This window comes from Chiloscyllium plagiosum, chromosome 9 (assembly GCF_004010195.1).
Source record: "Chiloscyllium plagiosum isolate BGI_BamShark_2017 chromosome 9, ASM401019v2, whole genome shotgun sequence".
Lineage (NCBI taxonomy): Eukaryota > Metazoa > Chordata > Chondrichthyes > Orectolobiformes > Hemiscylliidae > Chiloscyllium > Chiloscyllium plagiosum.
The window spans coordinates 20429962-20444915 of record NC_057718.1 but is presented as its reverse complement, the minus strand read 5'-3'; the positions used below and the strand labels follow the sequence as shown (position 1 = coordinate 20444915).

The 14954-nt window shown below is 39.0% G+C and overlaps 1 protein-coding gene across 2 annotated transcripts in view; it reads right to left on the bottom strand.

Moving 5' to 3' along the window:
* hyls1 (HYLS1 centriolar and ciliogenesis associated) overlaps positions 1–14954 on the bottom strand; it is a 35396-nt gene that overhangs the window by 3127 nt on the left and 17315 nt on the right. For both annotated transcript variants that reach the window (XM_043695525.1, XM_043695527.1), the window contains 3 exons: positions 7759–7817; positions 1220–1380; positions 765–825 (listed from right to left, as the gene is read on the bottom strand). In XM_043695525.1, coding sequence (XP_043551460.1) covers positions 765–825; positions 1220–1380; positions 7759–7817 — 281 coding nt within the window. The remainder of the gene's footprint in view (positions 1–764; positions 826–1219; positions 1381–7758; positions 7818–14954) is intronic.

The window sequence follows — 14954 nt, the reverse complement described above, 5'->3', positions numbered from 1 at the left end:
TAAGATTACAAGAGAACTTTACAGTAGGCAATGAGAATATTTTAGGAAATGTATAACTATGGGAGCACAGTTTCAAAATATGATAGATCAGCAGGAATTTCTTTTCTCAGTATTGTTAGTATTTGGAATGTTCTTCATCGGAGAACAATGGATACTATTGTTGATTACATTCAGACTGAGTCAAAACAGATTTCGATCTAAAATATTATGGTGATAGTGTGCGGTGCGACAGACAGAAAAGTGGAGCTAAAGTCACAGTCAGAGCTTATTGTACAGCAGGGCAGACCCAAGGAGGCTAAATGGTTTTTCTCCTATTCTTTTTCCTTTGTGTTCAATCTGACAGGCATGTTTTTTTCTAGTTGAATGTTCTGTATTTCATATAAATGGTACTTTTGTGACAGTTTGAACAGAAACAGCTGTAGTCCATATTCAGTCTTGAAGTGTGGTGTGAAGCTATATGCTTCTGTTTGCATACAAATACAAACACAGTGCTACAACAACTTGTGCACTATATTAATAGGTCATAGATTTACAATAGGGATGACAGGGCCAAATTTAGTGTGCATTGTCTTAGTCTGAATCAAGAAAATGGCACTATACAACTTAATTTAACAAAATCTAATGTGGCCTCTTTATTTTATTAATGCTTTACTTTAAAATAGTGATTAGCATAGTTTCCCTGGACATTAGATCCTTGTACAAAATATTTCATGGCTTCTTAAATTATGGAAAAGATACAGCAATGACAAAACATTAACACTTACATGACTTTGGTGGGTTTGAAACACAACCATAACCCTCACTTCCTCCGAGCCTACAGTTCCACTGCAGAGACAGAAATAAATTTCGGAATTAATATAATCCCTTGTTTATACAATTGGAATAATCCTTTAGATAAGTTGCCTGCTGTGGATCACAATTCCTGTACAATCTGTAGTTTGACTCGATGCACCCAAGGGCAACCAAAATTGGTCAATACGCTGACTAGTGTTACCCAAATCGCCAAAAGCAAATCGTTTTATAAAGAACAGTTATGCATAACTTTAATTCCATGAATGTTTCCTAACTGGAGATCACTTGTTCATTCTATTTGAATATTTCAATCTGTAATTTTCAACCTACAAGTTAAGCACAAAGATACTAGAGTAAGAAACGTCCCTGACCCAAATTAGTACAAAAAAAAAACAAGCAAAGGCAGGACATGGTTCAGATTAGTTACCAGATCTCTTGTGAAGAATGGCTGGGCAGAATTTGGTCGTCTTCCAGTTATGCTTCCAGCATCAGGTCTGTTGCCCAATTCTTCAGTTTGTGTATCAGACTCTGCTTCGTTGCAGAAAGTTTGAAATTTGCTGAATCTGTGTCCCAATTCACTGACTTCATCTTTTTAAAAAGGTTTAACAAAAGATTACAAAACCATTGATAAAGATGTTACATTAAATAGCAATGCAAATGTTCTCCAGTATTTCAGTTCATGATTAGAATCAACTGTATGTTTCACGAAGATCGGGACTATGTCCACAGTTGTCATTTATATAAACAATCTGGACAAGAATAGAGGAAGCATGGTTAGTAAGTTTGCAGATAAGATCAAAATGAATAGTTTAGTGGACAGCGGAAGATAATCTAAAACTACAAAGGGATCTTGATTAGCTGGGCTAATGGGCTGAGTGACAGAGAGATTTTAATTTAAATAGATTAGATTAGATTAGATTACTTACAGTGTGGAAACAGGCCCTTCGGCCCAACAAGTCCACACCGACCCGCCGAAGCGCAACCCACCCATACCCCTACAACCTAACACTACGGGCAATTTAGCATGGCCAATTCACCTGACCCGCACATCTTTGTGACTGTGGGAGGAAACCGGAGGACCCGGAGGAAACCCACGCAGACACGGGGAGAATGTGCAAACTCCACACAGTCAGTCACCTGAGTCGGGGATTGAACACGGGTCTCTGGCGCTGTGAGGCAGCAGTGCTAACCACTGTGCCAAATGTGAGATAATGCATTTTGTTAAGATAAACCAGGGCAAGACTTACACAGTTAATGATCAAGTCCTAGGGAGTGTTGTCAAACAGAGACACCTAGGACTTCAAGTACATAGCTCCTTGAAAGTGATGTCATAGGCAGACACGGTGGTGAAAGAGGCATTTTGCACAGTTGCCTTCATTGACCAGAGCATTGAGTAAAAAAAAGTTGGTATGTCCTGTTGTGGCTGTATAGGACAATGGTTAGGTCACTGCATACAGTTCTCATTGCCACGCTTTATGAAGGATAGCATTAAATTGGAATGGGTGCAGAAAAGATTCACAAGGATGTTACAGAGACTGGAGGGTTGAGTTAGGAGAGGCTGGATAGGCAGAGACTTTTTAACCAACCTGGAGCGTAGGAGGTTTAGGAGTGACCTTATAGAGATTTATAAGGTCATGAGAGGCATAGATAAGGTGAACAGCAAAGATATTTTCCCCTTGGTAGGAGAAATTGAAGCTAGAGGACAGAGGTTTAAGGTGAGACGGTAAAGATTTAAAAAGGGACCAGAGGGACAACTTTTTCCACACAGAGGCTGCTGGGTCTGTGGAATGAATTGTCAGAGGAGGTGGTAGAGATGGTTATAGTTACAGTATTTAAAAGGCATTTGGACAGGCACATGAATAGGAGAAAGTGAGGACTGCAGATGCTGAAGATCAAAGGCAAAAATAGTGGTGCTGGAAAAGCACAGCCAGTCAGGCAGCGTCTGAGGAAAAGTTTATAGGAATATGGATAAATGGGACTATTTTAATTTGGGAAATCTGGTCAGCATGGAAGGGCTCTTCTGAAGGCTCTATTTCCATCCTGTATGACACAATGACTACGACTCTATGTTAGTTGATATCTGCTTCACTAATAGCACTTTCAATAGCACCTTCCAAGCCAGTGACCTCTACCAATTTAGGACAAGGGGAGCAAATGCACATTAACACCACCACCTGCAAGTTCCCTTCCAAGTTATTCACAATCCAGAACTGGCACAGTATTGCTGTTCCTGGATAGAAATCCTGGAATTCCCTTCCAAGCAGCACTGTGGTTGTCCCTACACCACAAGGATTGCAGCAGTTCAAGGCTCCAGCTCACCAGCACCTTTACTAGGACAAATAGGGATTAGCAATAATTACTGGTTAAGCAATATACAACCAGATTCCATAAACAAATCTTAGAAGGGGATTTTCAGAAGGAAATCTGCTGACTTTATCTGCAAACCACAGCATTCAAGTTGAATCTTAGCTGCCTCTGAAATGGCTTATCAAGTCACTCAATTCAGTGGCAATGCCCACATCCTAAAAATAAATAAATTGATGAATTCCTCAAAGCAGCAAATTGACTTCCTCCCCTTCTCAGCCTTCGTACAGAGCCTCATCGTTCCATTGTTATGTTTAAAAAGGAAATTTTGCAGCATGTCTTTTTACATCATGATATTTTATTATACATCAACAGACATGAAGAAATGCATTGGCATGTCAGAAACAAAAGGCAGTTATATACAAGACTAGTACCAAAAAGACTATTGTCCATTCAGAAGTTTTCAAGAGAGCTTATGATTTTGTCTGGGGTCTTCAATGTTGAATTGATGGCTCCTAGTTTTGGATTCTCTCCATTTCTACCCTATCCAACTCATTCTTCATGTAAAGACCACTCTCAATTCACCTCCAAGACTTCTTTTTACTGAAGAACATAAAAGTCCCCTTCAATGTTTTCCAACAGCTTTAATCTTAGTTCTGATACCATCATGTAAACGCTTTCTGAAATGTCTGTTGCTTCTATGTCCTTTTCATATGGAGGCCAGAATGGTGCACAATGCTAAGTGTGGTTTGACCAAGATCCTATACACATTTGAAAAAAAAAAATCTGAATTCTATTAGATTTCAGATCAGAATTTCTATTAGATGTGGGAATCCACATATCTGACCCAGAGTTTGGGTTGAATTTGCGGTAAAACTGTTTGTTCTAATCTTTGCATATGTGGATGACACCTTTGTAATCATTAAAAACAGAAATAGAGAACACACACCGGATCATCAACGCCACACTCACAGGAATCCGATTCACGAAAGAAGAAGAAAAGGACAACCAACTCCCATTCCTAGACATGATGGTACAGAGAACACCGAACGGAGAATTCACTACAAAGATATACAGGAAAGCCACACACACAGACCAAGTCCTGAACTACAAAAGCAACCACCCCAACACACACAAAAGAAGTTGCATCAAGACACTGTTCAAAAGGGCCACAACACACTGCAATACACCAGAACTGCAAAAAGAGAAAGAACACCACCGATACAATGTATTCACCAAAAGCGGATACCCGCGCAATTTCATCAACAGATGCCGAAGGGAAAGACAACAGAACGAAGACATGCCGCAACCCAAAGGACTAGCCACACTACCATATATCACGAGCATTTCTGAACTGACGCCAGACTACTGCGACCACTAGGACTCATAACAGCACACAAACCAACAGCCACTCTCAGACAACAACTCACCAGAACGAAGGACCCAATACCCAGCATGAGCAAAACCAACGTAGTGTACAAAATATCATGCAAGGACTGCACAAAACATTACATAGGACATACAGGAAGACAGCTAACGATCCGCAACTATGAACACCAACTAGCCACAAAACGACACGACCAGCTATCCTTAGTAGCCACACACGCAGATGACAAGCAACAGGAGTTCGACTGGGACAACACTACTATTATAGGACAAGCCAAACAGAGAACAGCCAGGGAATTCCTAGAGGCATGGCACTCATCCACAGATTCAATCAATAAGCACATCGACCTGGACCCAATATACCGACCACTACAACGGACAGCTAGAACTGACAACCGGAAGCGGCAGAGACAAACTAATATAAATGCCGGAGGAAACATCACAGAAGCGCTTCACAGGAGGCTCCCAAGCACTGAGGATGTCACCTAGACAGGGGACGAAACGTCTGCAACACAAATTCCCAGCTCGGCGAATAGAACCACAACAATGAGCACCTGAGCTACAAATCTTCTCACAAACTTCAATTCTTAAATGTTATGAGAGTATCTGCCTCTACCACCTTTGTAGTCAGTGAGTTCCAGATTCCGAATACCCTCTGGATGAAAAAGGTTTTCCTCACATCCCCTTACCTTAAATCTATGCCCCTTGGTCACTGATCACTCCATCAAGGATAGAAGTCTCTTCCTGTCTAAACTATCTATGCTCCTCAATCTCCAGCGCAGGCAACATTCTGGTAAATTTCCTCAGCAGCCTTTCCAGTGGTATCATATCCATCCTATAAATGTGAATTCTAGAACTACACATGATACTCTAGCTACGATTTCACCAATGTTTTATACAGTTTCAGTATAACTTCCCTGCAGTTAAACTCTATGTTTAGGCAAACACAAGAAACTATTCCATATGCCTTCTTAACCATTTTATCCACTTCTCCTGATATCTTAAAGAAGCAGTGTACACACATACAAAGGTCTCCACTATCTTCCTTGCTCCCCAGGGTCCTGCTGTTCATCATTCGTGTGCTGGATCCCTTAACTATTCAGCTGAATTCAATTTCTAAAGGTATGGGGAATGTTTCTGCTTTTCCTGCCAAGTTACACTGCCTTTCAGTTATGAATGTTGAATGTACATTTGGGACATAACTAGACAGTCTGAAAGTTTACTACTGCAATTTTATGTTGTATTCCTTCTAAGTCTTATTATTCCTTCAGTTTGGTATCATCTGCAAATCTTGATTGAATTACTCATTCCTAATTCCAAAATAAATATAATTATTTTCAATTTTTTTTTAAACTGATGAGAGCACTGATGGCTACGCTGACATTCATTGCCTATCTGTAATTGCCTTTGAATTGAGTTGCTTGCAAAGCCATTTCTAGTGCAGTTAAGAAAAACCACATTACTATGAACCTGAAATCGTACATGGGCCCAGACCAGGTAAGGATGGCAGACTTCCTTGGTGAAAACATATTACAAAATAATGAATAACTCAGATCTAAGCAATGATTCTTGTGGAATACTGCTTTCTTCGATTTGAAGAAACACACAGTCTTTTACTCCCAAAATTTGTTATTTCTCAACCACTACAAATGTCCACTCAGACTCCACTTTGTTTTAAGAATATTGTGAGGGACATTATCAAAGGCCTTTTGAAAATATGACTACATGCCTGCTCTTTCCGGTGTCTGCTTTCATTTACATTAGTTCAAATTCTGATATGCTTTGTTTCATTAATGTTAAAGCCAATTCCAGGTTTTTGTTTTCTTTTTTTGTAATAAAGGAATCTCAACTGCCAGTCCTTTGGCAATACCAACTCTTTTACAGAAATATGCACATACACACACACACACAGTTATCATCACAAATGTTAAACAGCAGTACTTGCTACTCGACAAGTTATAGTATGGCTAATGTTTTATTCTTGCAATTTTAACTTTTAGAGATGTACTAATTCCTGGAAAATTGGAGCTGTGGTCGAGTGCGCAAAGCGCTGCATCTAAACACTTCATGTGTGACCTGGGGGCACTGATACTAGGTAGCTAAAATTGGAAGTAGTCATGGAAATATAGAAAATGGAAGTAGGAATAGGCTATTCTGCCTTTCAAACCTGCTGCACTATTCAATATGGTCATGGCTGATCATTCAACACAGTATTCTGTTCTTTCTTTATGCCTATATGTTTTGAGCCTATTAGCCCCAATAATTATGCTATATGACTTCACTGTCAATAATCAATACACAATATTTATTTCATTGACTTGGGGGGGAAAAAAACCACAGGTCCAACATCCAAGTTACATGATCTCAAATGAAGCAGTGGCAAGAATATATTATTGTTCAAACCAGTAACTGTGTGATTGTAAAACATGAGTTTCTGTCTCAGTTAAAATTTTCCATTAAAAATAATCAAAGCAAGCACACATTATTCTAAATCACCAAACATATAAATTTGCCTGAATACTCAACGAAAATTAAAAATTAACAGAAAAAAGACAAACAAATGAGCAAGCCCTATTTTAAACTTTAGCTCTTACCAAAAGATCTTGTGGTTTGTTGAAATCTGTTGTTAATGTATAGTTAGAAGATTGGTTTCTATTGAGACTGCTACACTGGCCGACAATATCTGCATTAGATGACCCATCACTTCTTACATTATCCATTGCAAACAGGAGATTCTGGTTGAAAGAACTGGTTAAATCATCAATGGTCTGATCCTGTGAATTCTCCTTTCTTTGATTCAAAATATCAGTCTCAGTCAGATGGTCTAACAAGCTCTTTTCTTCAACATCACCCAAAATCTGGAACATTCTGTGATCCAAAGTGGATTTTACAGTCGTCTTGATTTAATGCTTCAAACCAAAAGAAATGTTGTTTTTTTCCAATGACTGCCATTTATCAGTGAGTGACCATTCATTGATTTATGCATGATTGCTAGTTTTCTACACTCATCTTTAACAACTAACAATTTAAGAACAACACTGTCTATTGGTCAGCAGATGGAGAAGCTTAATCACTCTTTCAGGAAGGGAATAAAGGTAAGAGGCTTAGGACACAATGATTTTAAGCAATATTTAATCACTGCAGAGCCAATGCCTGAACAGAAACAAATCTCATTTCAACCAATCTACCTAATGAAGTGTGCCATACTTCAGAAACAAGAAAAAGCTTATAAAATGCACCGCAACAAGTGACAAATAACTAGTGCATTATACTTACCAGAGTCAGTCTCACTGATGACTGATTCATCACAAACATGTGTTTGTCCATTCTTCTTCCTGAAATACATAGAGAAGTAAACTTTCCAAATATTTTATGAAAGCACAGTGATCTTCATACCTAAGCAATGCAATACAAACTGGCACTACTGGATACAAAAATAAGAAACAAAATCAGCCCCAAAACATTACATTGTTTTCTTTTGAAATGTAAACTTCACACCAAATTAAAATATTTAAATTTAGATGCATTGACTATTAATAACTAGATATTTACATTTTTAAAGTATTTCTTCTACTTTTCAGATTTGCAAAAACATTTTCTAAGGTTAGCCAAATTAGCAGCAACTGGGAGAAAGAAGTTGAATTCCATGTTGTACAATGTATTGATGCATCATTCACAAATCTGGCATTGTTCACAGAAGGGAAGAACAGCAGATATAATTTAATACCATTAAGCATTTCTGTAATGTGGTATTGTTGATTTTAGAAGTTCATGCTCACAGTTATTAATATAGACAGTCGACAATCTGCAAGTAATTTTCTGATAGTTTATTAATTTTGTTAAGCAATAGCAGTTTAGATGTGATATGTTAGTTAATTAGATAAAGAAATTACAGTGACAAGTGGGGATGGTTCACTAATATCAAAGGACTAACAGATTGTCAGGACAGAATGCTTCAGTCTCGAAGCAGTGAGAGCAGCATCCTACTCTCTAGTCAAGCTGTTGGGGAACTCTTCTCTTTGTCGTCCTCCTCACATTCTGGTCTGTTCCAGCTGCATAGTAAGAACTGCTGCCTACCAGTTCTGCTTGATCAGAACTAAAGAAAAATTTTCCTCTGCCCTGAGCACTTATTGTTATATCATATTTCTTGGGTCAAATTATTTTTTGTGTGTCAATCAATTTTCTGAATTCTTTAGGTCAGTGGCTATGGGACAGCTACTCATGCTGTTTGTTGATCACTGATCCCTTGTCTGCCTTCATCGGAGGGTCAGTTTTAATTCCTTTTAAGAAGAAATACTTATTTTCGAAAACAATAGATCGATAATAGGGTGTGTTTGGTGCCAAACAATTGTTGATGCTAATCCAATAGGCATTGTGACCTATTTTGATATGCTAGAATTTTGGAAAGTACTGCTATAATAGCTTTTCAGTGAAATATCTTGCTAACAGTAAATACTAGGAAAATTCAGTTTTTAAAGGATCTTGACATAACAATATTTAATACTTTTACATTAATTTAAACTATAAATGAATAATTTGAAATACTGTAGTCATATACAAGGTTTGATGTGGAGGTTTTCTTGGGTGTGTATATCAACTATTCACTAAACCCAATTCACTAAATCCAGTGGGAAATTAGTTACTGCTTAATTTGTAATCAAGCTCAGCTTGAATACTGGCCCCCACTGCTTTCTGGGGAGCAGAATTCCAAACAATCAGTCTGGTCAAAAGCAAACATCATGCTCGACCAGAGTCGCATATGAAAAATGGCTGATAAAGAGCTATACAGTGATTGTGGAGTTGAGGTAGCTTAAATTTACAGAAGAAATACAAGCCTGTTTAGGCATCCAACAGGATCACAGCTGTTCTGCCATTCTACTCCCTATATATACACACCTTTGTCCTGTATCCCTCATTATTCTTGATAACAGGAGTATTAAATCAATCTCACTTTCATAACTTACAATTACAAATCAATTGTCATTTACAGATCAGTGTTCTAAACTTCTGCCTAATTTACTCTTAAAATGTATGGTTTTGATTTTTGGTTATGGTCCTTAGTCCTAGATTCTCATAACCAATGGAAATTGTACAGATAGAAACTCTTCGTTCCTCTTGAACAACATTGATCAAAACACCACTTACCTTTTAAATTCTGGAGGTGTGTCTTAGAGTCCAGATATTATTCGGGTAAATGTTCAATGCACTCTCTCAAATGCCATTATATCCTACCAAAGGTGTGGTATTAAGAACTGCTCACAGTACTCCAGGTGTGGTAACCAGAGACTTTGTACAGCTACTGCATTGACTTGCACAGTCAGTTCTGCTAGAATGTGATAGTTCCATTCTCGTGCAAACAGGTGTTTAAGAAAATCATGTAATAGCAGCACCAAATAAACTAATGGGGCTGGAATCGCATTATAACCAATACATGCTTTAAAAGTTCACACTTTAGGAACAGTGAACAATTCATCAACTGCATTATAGTGAATTCACATTAATGAAATGCACGTTATAGCAGAACAACCTGTATTCTCCTGCATTTTATTCCTTTAGATTTAAAGGCCAGCATTCCATTAGAATGGAGTCATTTTCTGAACCTAGTCATAAAAATTGAATGGTTTATATAGTTGGAGACCTCTTTCTCTTCCCCAAATCTCTGTGGACCTCCAGTTTCTACTTTGCCTCCATTTAGAGGGTACACTGTTACAGTCTGAACATTATCTCAGATTGAAAAACATGACCACTTTGCTCATTTAGTTAATGTATCAGCATCTTTTTACAATGTTATGCTCCGTCTATTCTGCTTACAATGCTGCCCATCTTTGTCCATCAGCAGATTGGACTATGTGGCCTACTGTCCCAAAATCTAAATCATTCAAATTATGGAAACAGTTGAAGCCAAAACACAGTGGTAATGTCATATTGAACAGGCTGTGGCAAAAATAAATTATTGCTACAGTTGAAGAATGCTGATATATTGGAAGTTCTAAGCAGCTGCAGTTGTGACTGATAAGATTTCAAAAAGAGTTTCTGTAATCAGCTCCAGTAGTATAGTTGTGGAGAGTCACTGGCTGCTTGTTGATTGTAGGAAGCCATACAGAAAAAGCCTTACTACCCTGCAAATTATTGCAAGTCCAAGGTCATGGACAGAGTCAAAGACGAGAAATCCCTCCCCCTCAAATAAGAATAATGCTAAAGTCAAAATATGGTAAATAACCATGTTAACAAAATACATTTGACCATTTCATCTGCAAGCTTATAAAATCAACATCCTGACAACTTTCACAGTAGTATCACAGCTATTTAATCTGCAAGTTTAAAACATTTCCGCTCTAGAAACAAAATGTTAGAAGCTTCTAATTTTATTCAGAATATTGTGACATAGAAATGCACAGTAGTTCCAATAGATTCTACATGCTACATTGTTTAGCACTCAAATTCTACAAATGAAATTGGCCTACTTAAGATCATTTCAAAGTTACCATAGAAATTCAGGATTCTAAAAATTATTTCAACACCTCATCTTAGCTGAAACAGCTGGTAATTGAATACAGTCTATTTCTGAACAAAATCATTTCTATTCTCAAACTAGCTAATCTAACTACGGTAAAGTGTGTACTATCCACAAACCCACATTCCAGGTGCTCCATTATTGAAATTTCTGACGTCTATTTCCCAGGCGCTGTCTCCAGCTAGGATACCAATGTCACTAGTCTGAAATGATTATCAAATAATTGGCTGAAGGCTTAAGTAAAATTTCTCCTTGTGTTTATAGAGAGGAGAGTTAAAAGGTAGAGATGTTCTAAAGCTCCACAGATTGCAGTATTCAATAAGGTATGTTTTTGTTCAATTTCTTTTACAACTACATGTTTTTTTAAAATTGGCAATCCCTGAACCCTGAATTTTACTGGAATACAGCAAATATTTAATTTAGTGATTAAAAAAGAAATCACTTAAGGACAAATTCTGGGTAATCCAAGATGGAGGACAGGAAAAATTTCTGGCTGTAAGAGCTGCTCCTTTTTTTGGGGTATTTTAGGTGTTGGAGGTGATTTCCTCGAATTTCAGAAGCAGCAATTACTGTTTTATATGCTGTTGCATTGTTTGGAACTTTGGAAAAAAAAGTCAAAACAACAGCAGTTTAAAAAGGGAGAAGGGCAGACAAAGGAAGCACATGGTGAGGACAGTGCAGGCGAGAGAGAGAGAGAGAGAGAGAAAAAATCGGCACAGTTACCGCCTTTGCTGTTTGAATTCGTGTATTGCTGGACATCGGAGTGCATCTGGGAAAATTAACAAACAGTGAAAGTCACAACTAATCTTGGAGGAACTGTTGGGCGAAGTTCACAGCACAGAATCAGATAAGTTCATTGTTGTTTTAAGTATGTCCAATAGAAAGGCTGCAGTAGTGGGTACAGTGGATTCTTTCTTGATTATATGTTTTTGGAGATAAGCGTCTTGATTAAACTTAAAATATAAGCCATAGCTATTAATTTAACCTGGGGCAGTGTTTGTAGAGAAATAAGACGGAGTTATTTTCTGGGTCTGTAGATTGTGAAGGAGCAAAAATGACCTTTGCAGTAATATGTACTTCTTGTCAGGTGAGGGAGTTTAAAGAGAGTTTAAGGGTTACGGCGGATTATATCTGCCATAAATGCTGTTGGATGCAAATCTTATCAGATCGAGTGGATCCGTTGGAGACAAATAGAAGTGATGAGGAATTTGCAACAGCTACAGTATGTAATGGATGGCAGTTATAGAAAGGGGGGAAACTCTCAGATACAGTCACATAGATGGGTTAACTCCAGGAAGGGTAAGAGAGGTAGGCAGCTAGAGCAGGAGTCTTTTGTGGATATACCCATTTCAAATAGGTATGCTGTTTTGGAAAATGTAGGGGGTGATGGATTCTCAGGGGAAAGTAGCACAAACAGCCAAGTTTCTGGTATTGAGACTGGCTCTAATGCAACGAGGGGTATGTCGGCTTCCAAGAGATCAATTGTGTTAGGGGATTCTGTAGTCCGAGGTACAGACAGACGTTTCTGTGGCCAACAGAGAAAAAGCAGAATGGTGTGTTGTTTCTCTGGTGCCAGAATGAAGAATGTCTCAGAGAGGGTGCAGAATGTTCTCACGGGGGAGAGGGGCCAGCAGGAGGTCATTGTCCACATTGGAACCAACGACATTGGAAGGAAAAAGGTTGAGACTCTGAAGGGAGATTACAGAGAGTTAGGTAGAATTTTAAAAAGGAGGTCCTCAAGGGTATATATATCTGGATTACTCCCAGTGCTACAAGCAAGTGAGGGCAGGAATAGGAGAATAGAGCAGATGAATGCATGGCTGAGGAGCTGGTGTATGGGAGGAGGATTCACATTTTTGAATCATTGGAATCTCTTTTGGGGTAGAAGTGACCTGGACAAGAAGGACGGATTGCACCTAAATTGGAAGGGGACTAACATACTGGCACGGAAATTTACTAGAACTGCTTGGGAGGATTTAAACTAGTAAGGTGGGTGGGACCCAGGGAGATAGTGAGGAAAGAGATCGATCTGAGACGGGTACAGCTGAGAACAGAAGTGAGTCAAACAGTCAGGGCAGGCATGGACAAGGTAGGTCTAATAAATTAAACTGCATTTATTTCAATGCAAGAGGCCTAACAGGGAAGGCAGACGAACTCAGGGCATGGTTAGGAACATGGGACTGGGATATCATAGCAATTATGGAAACATGGTTCAGGGATGGGCAGGACTGGCAGCTGAATGTTCCAGGATACAAATGCTACAGGAAGGATAGAAAGGGAGGCAAGAGAGGAGGGGGAGTGGCATTTTTGATAAGGGATAGCATTATAGCTGTGCTAAGGGAGGATATTCCCGGAAATACATCCAGGGAAGTTATTTGGGTGGAACTGAGAAATAAGAAAGGGATAATCACTTTATTGGGATTGTATTAAAGACTCCCCAATAGTCAGAGGGAAATTGAGAAACAAACGTGTAAGGAGATCTCAGTTATCTGTAAGAATAATAGGGTAGTTATGGTAGGGGATTTTAACTTCCTAAACATCAACTGGGACTGCCACAGTGTTAAAGATTTAGGTGGAGAGGAATTTCTTAAGTGTGTACAGGACAATTTTCTGATTCAGTATGTGGATGTACCTACTAGAGAAGGTGCAACACTTGACCTACTCTTGGGAAATAAGGCAGGGCAGGTGACTGAGGTGTCAGTGGGGGAGCACTTTGGGGCCAGTGACCATAATTCTATTTGTTTTAAAATAGTGATGGAAAAGGATAGACCAGATCTAAAAGTTGAAGTTCTAAATTGGAGAAAGGCCAATTTTGACGGTATTAGGCAAGAACTTTCAAAAGCTGATTGGAGGCAGATGTTCGCAGGTAAAGGGATGGTTGGAAAATGGGAAGCCTTCAGAAATGAGATAACAAGAATCCAGAGAAAGTATAATCCTGTGAAAGGGAAGGCTGGTAGGTATAGGGAATGCTGGATGACTAAAGAAATTGAGGGTTTGGTTAAGAAAAAAGAAAGAAGCATATGTCAGGTACAGACAGGACAGATCGAGTGACTCCTTAGAAGGGTATAAAGAAAGTAGGAGTATTCTTAAGATGGAAATCAGGAGGGCAAAACGGGGACATGAGATAGCTTTGGCAAACAGAATTAAGGAGAATCCAAAGGGGTTTTACAAATATATTAACGACAAAAAGGTAACTAGTGAGAGAATAGAGCCCCTCAAAGATCAGCAAGGTGGCCTTTGTGAGGAGCCACTGAAAATGGGGAGATACTAAATGAATATTTTGCATCAGTACTTACTGTGGAAAAGGATATGGAAGATATAGACTGTAGGGAAATAGATGGTGACATCTTGCAAAATGTCCATATTACAGAAGAGGAAGTGCTGGATGTCTAGAAACGGTTAAAAGTGGATAAATCCCCAGGACCCGATCAGGTGTACCCGAGAACTCTGTGGGAGGTGAGAGAAGTGATTGCTGGGCCTCTTGCTGAGATATTTGTATCATCAATAGTCAAAGGTGAGGTGCCGGAAGATTGGAGGTTGGCAAACGTGGTGCAACTGTTTAAGAAAGGTGGTAAGGACAAGCCAGGGAACTATAGACCAGTGACCCTGACCTCGGTTGTGGGCAAGTTGTTGGAGGGAATTCTGAGGGACAGGATGCACATGTATTTGGAAAGACAAGGACTGATTCGGGATAGTCAACATGGCTTTGTGCGTGGGAAATCATGGCTCACAAACTTGATTGAGTTTTTTGAAGAAGTAACAAAGAAGATTGAGGAGTGCAGAGCAGTAGATGTGATCTACATGGACTTCAGTAAGGCGTTCGACAAGGTTCCCCATGGGAGACTGATTAGCAAGGTTAGATCTCATGGAATACAGGGAGAACTAGCCATTTGGATACAGAACTGGCTCAAAGGTAGAAGACAGAGGATGGTGGTGGAGGGTTGTTTTTCAGACTGGA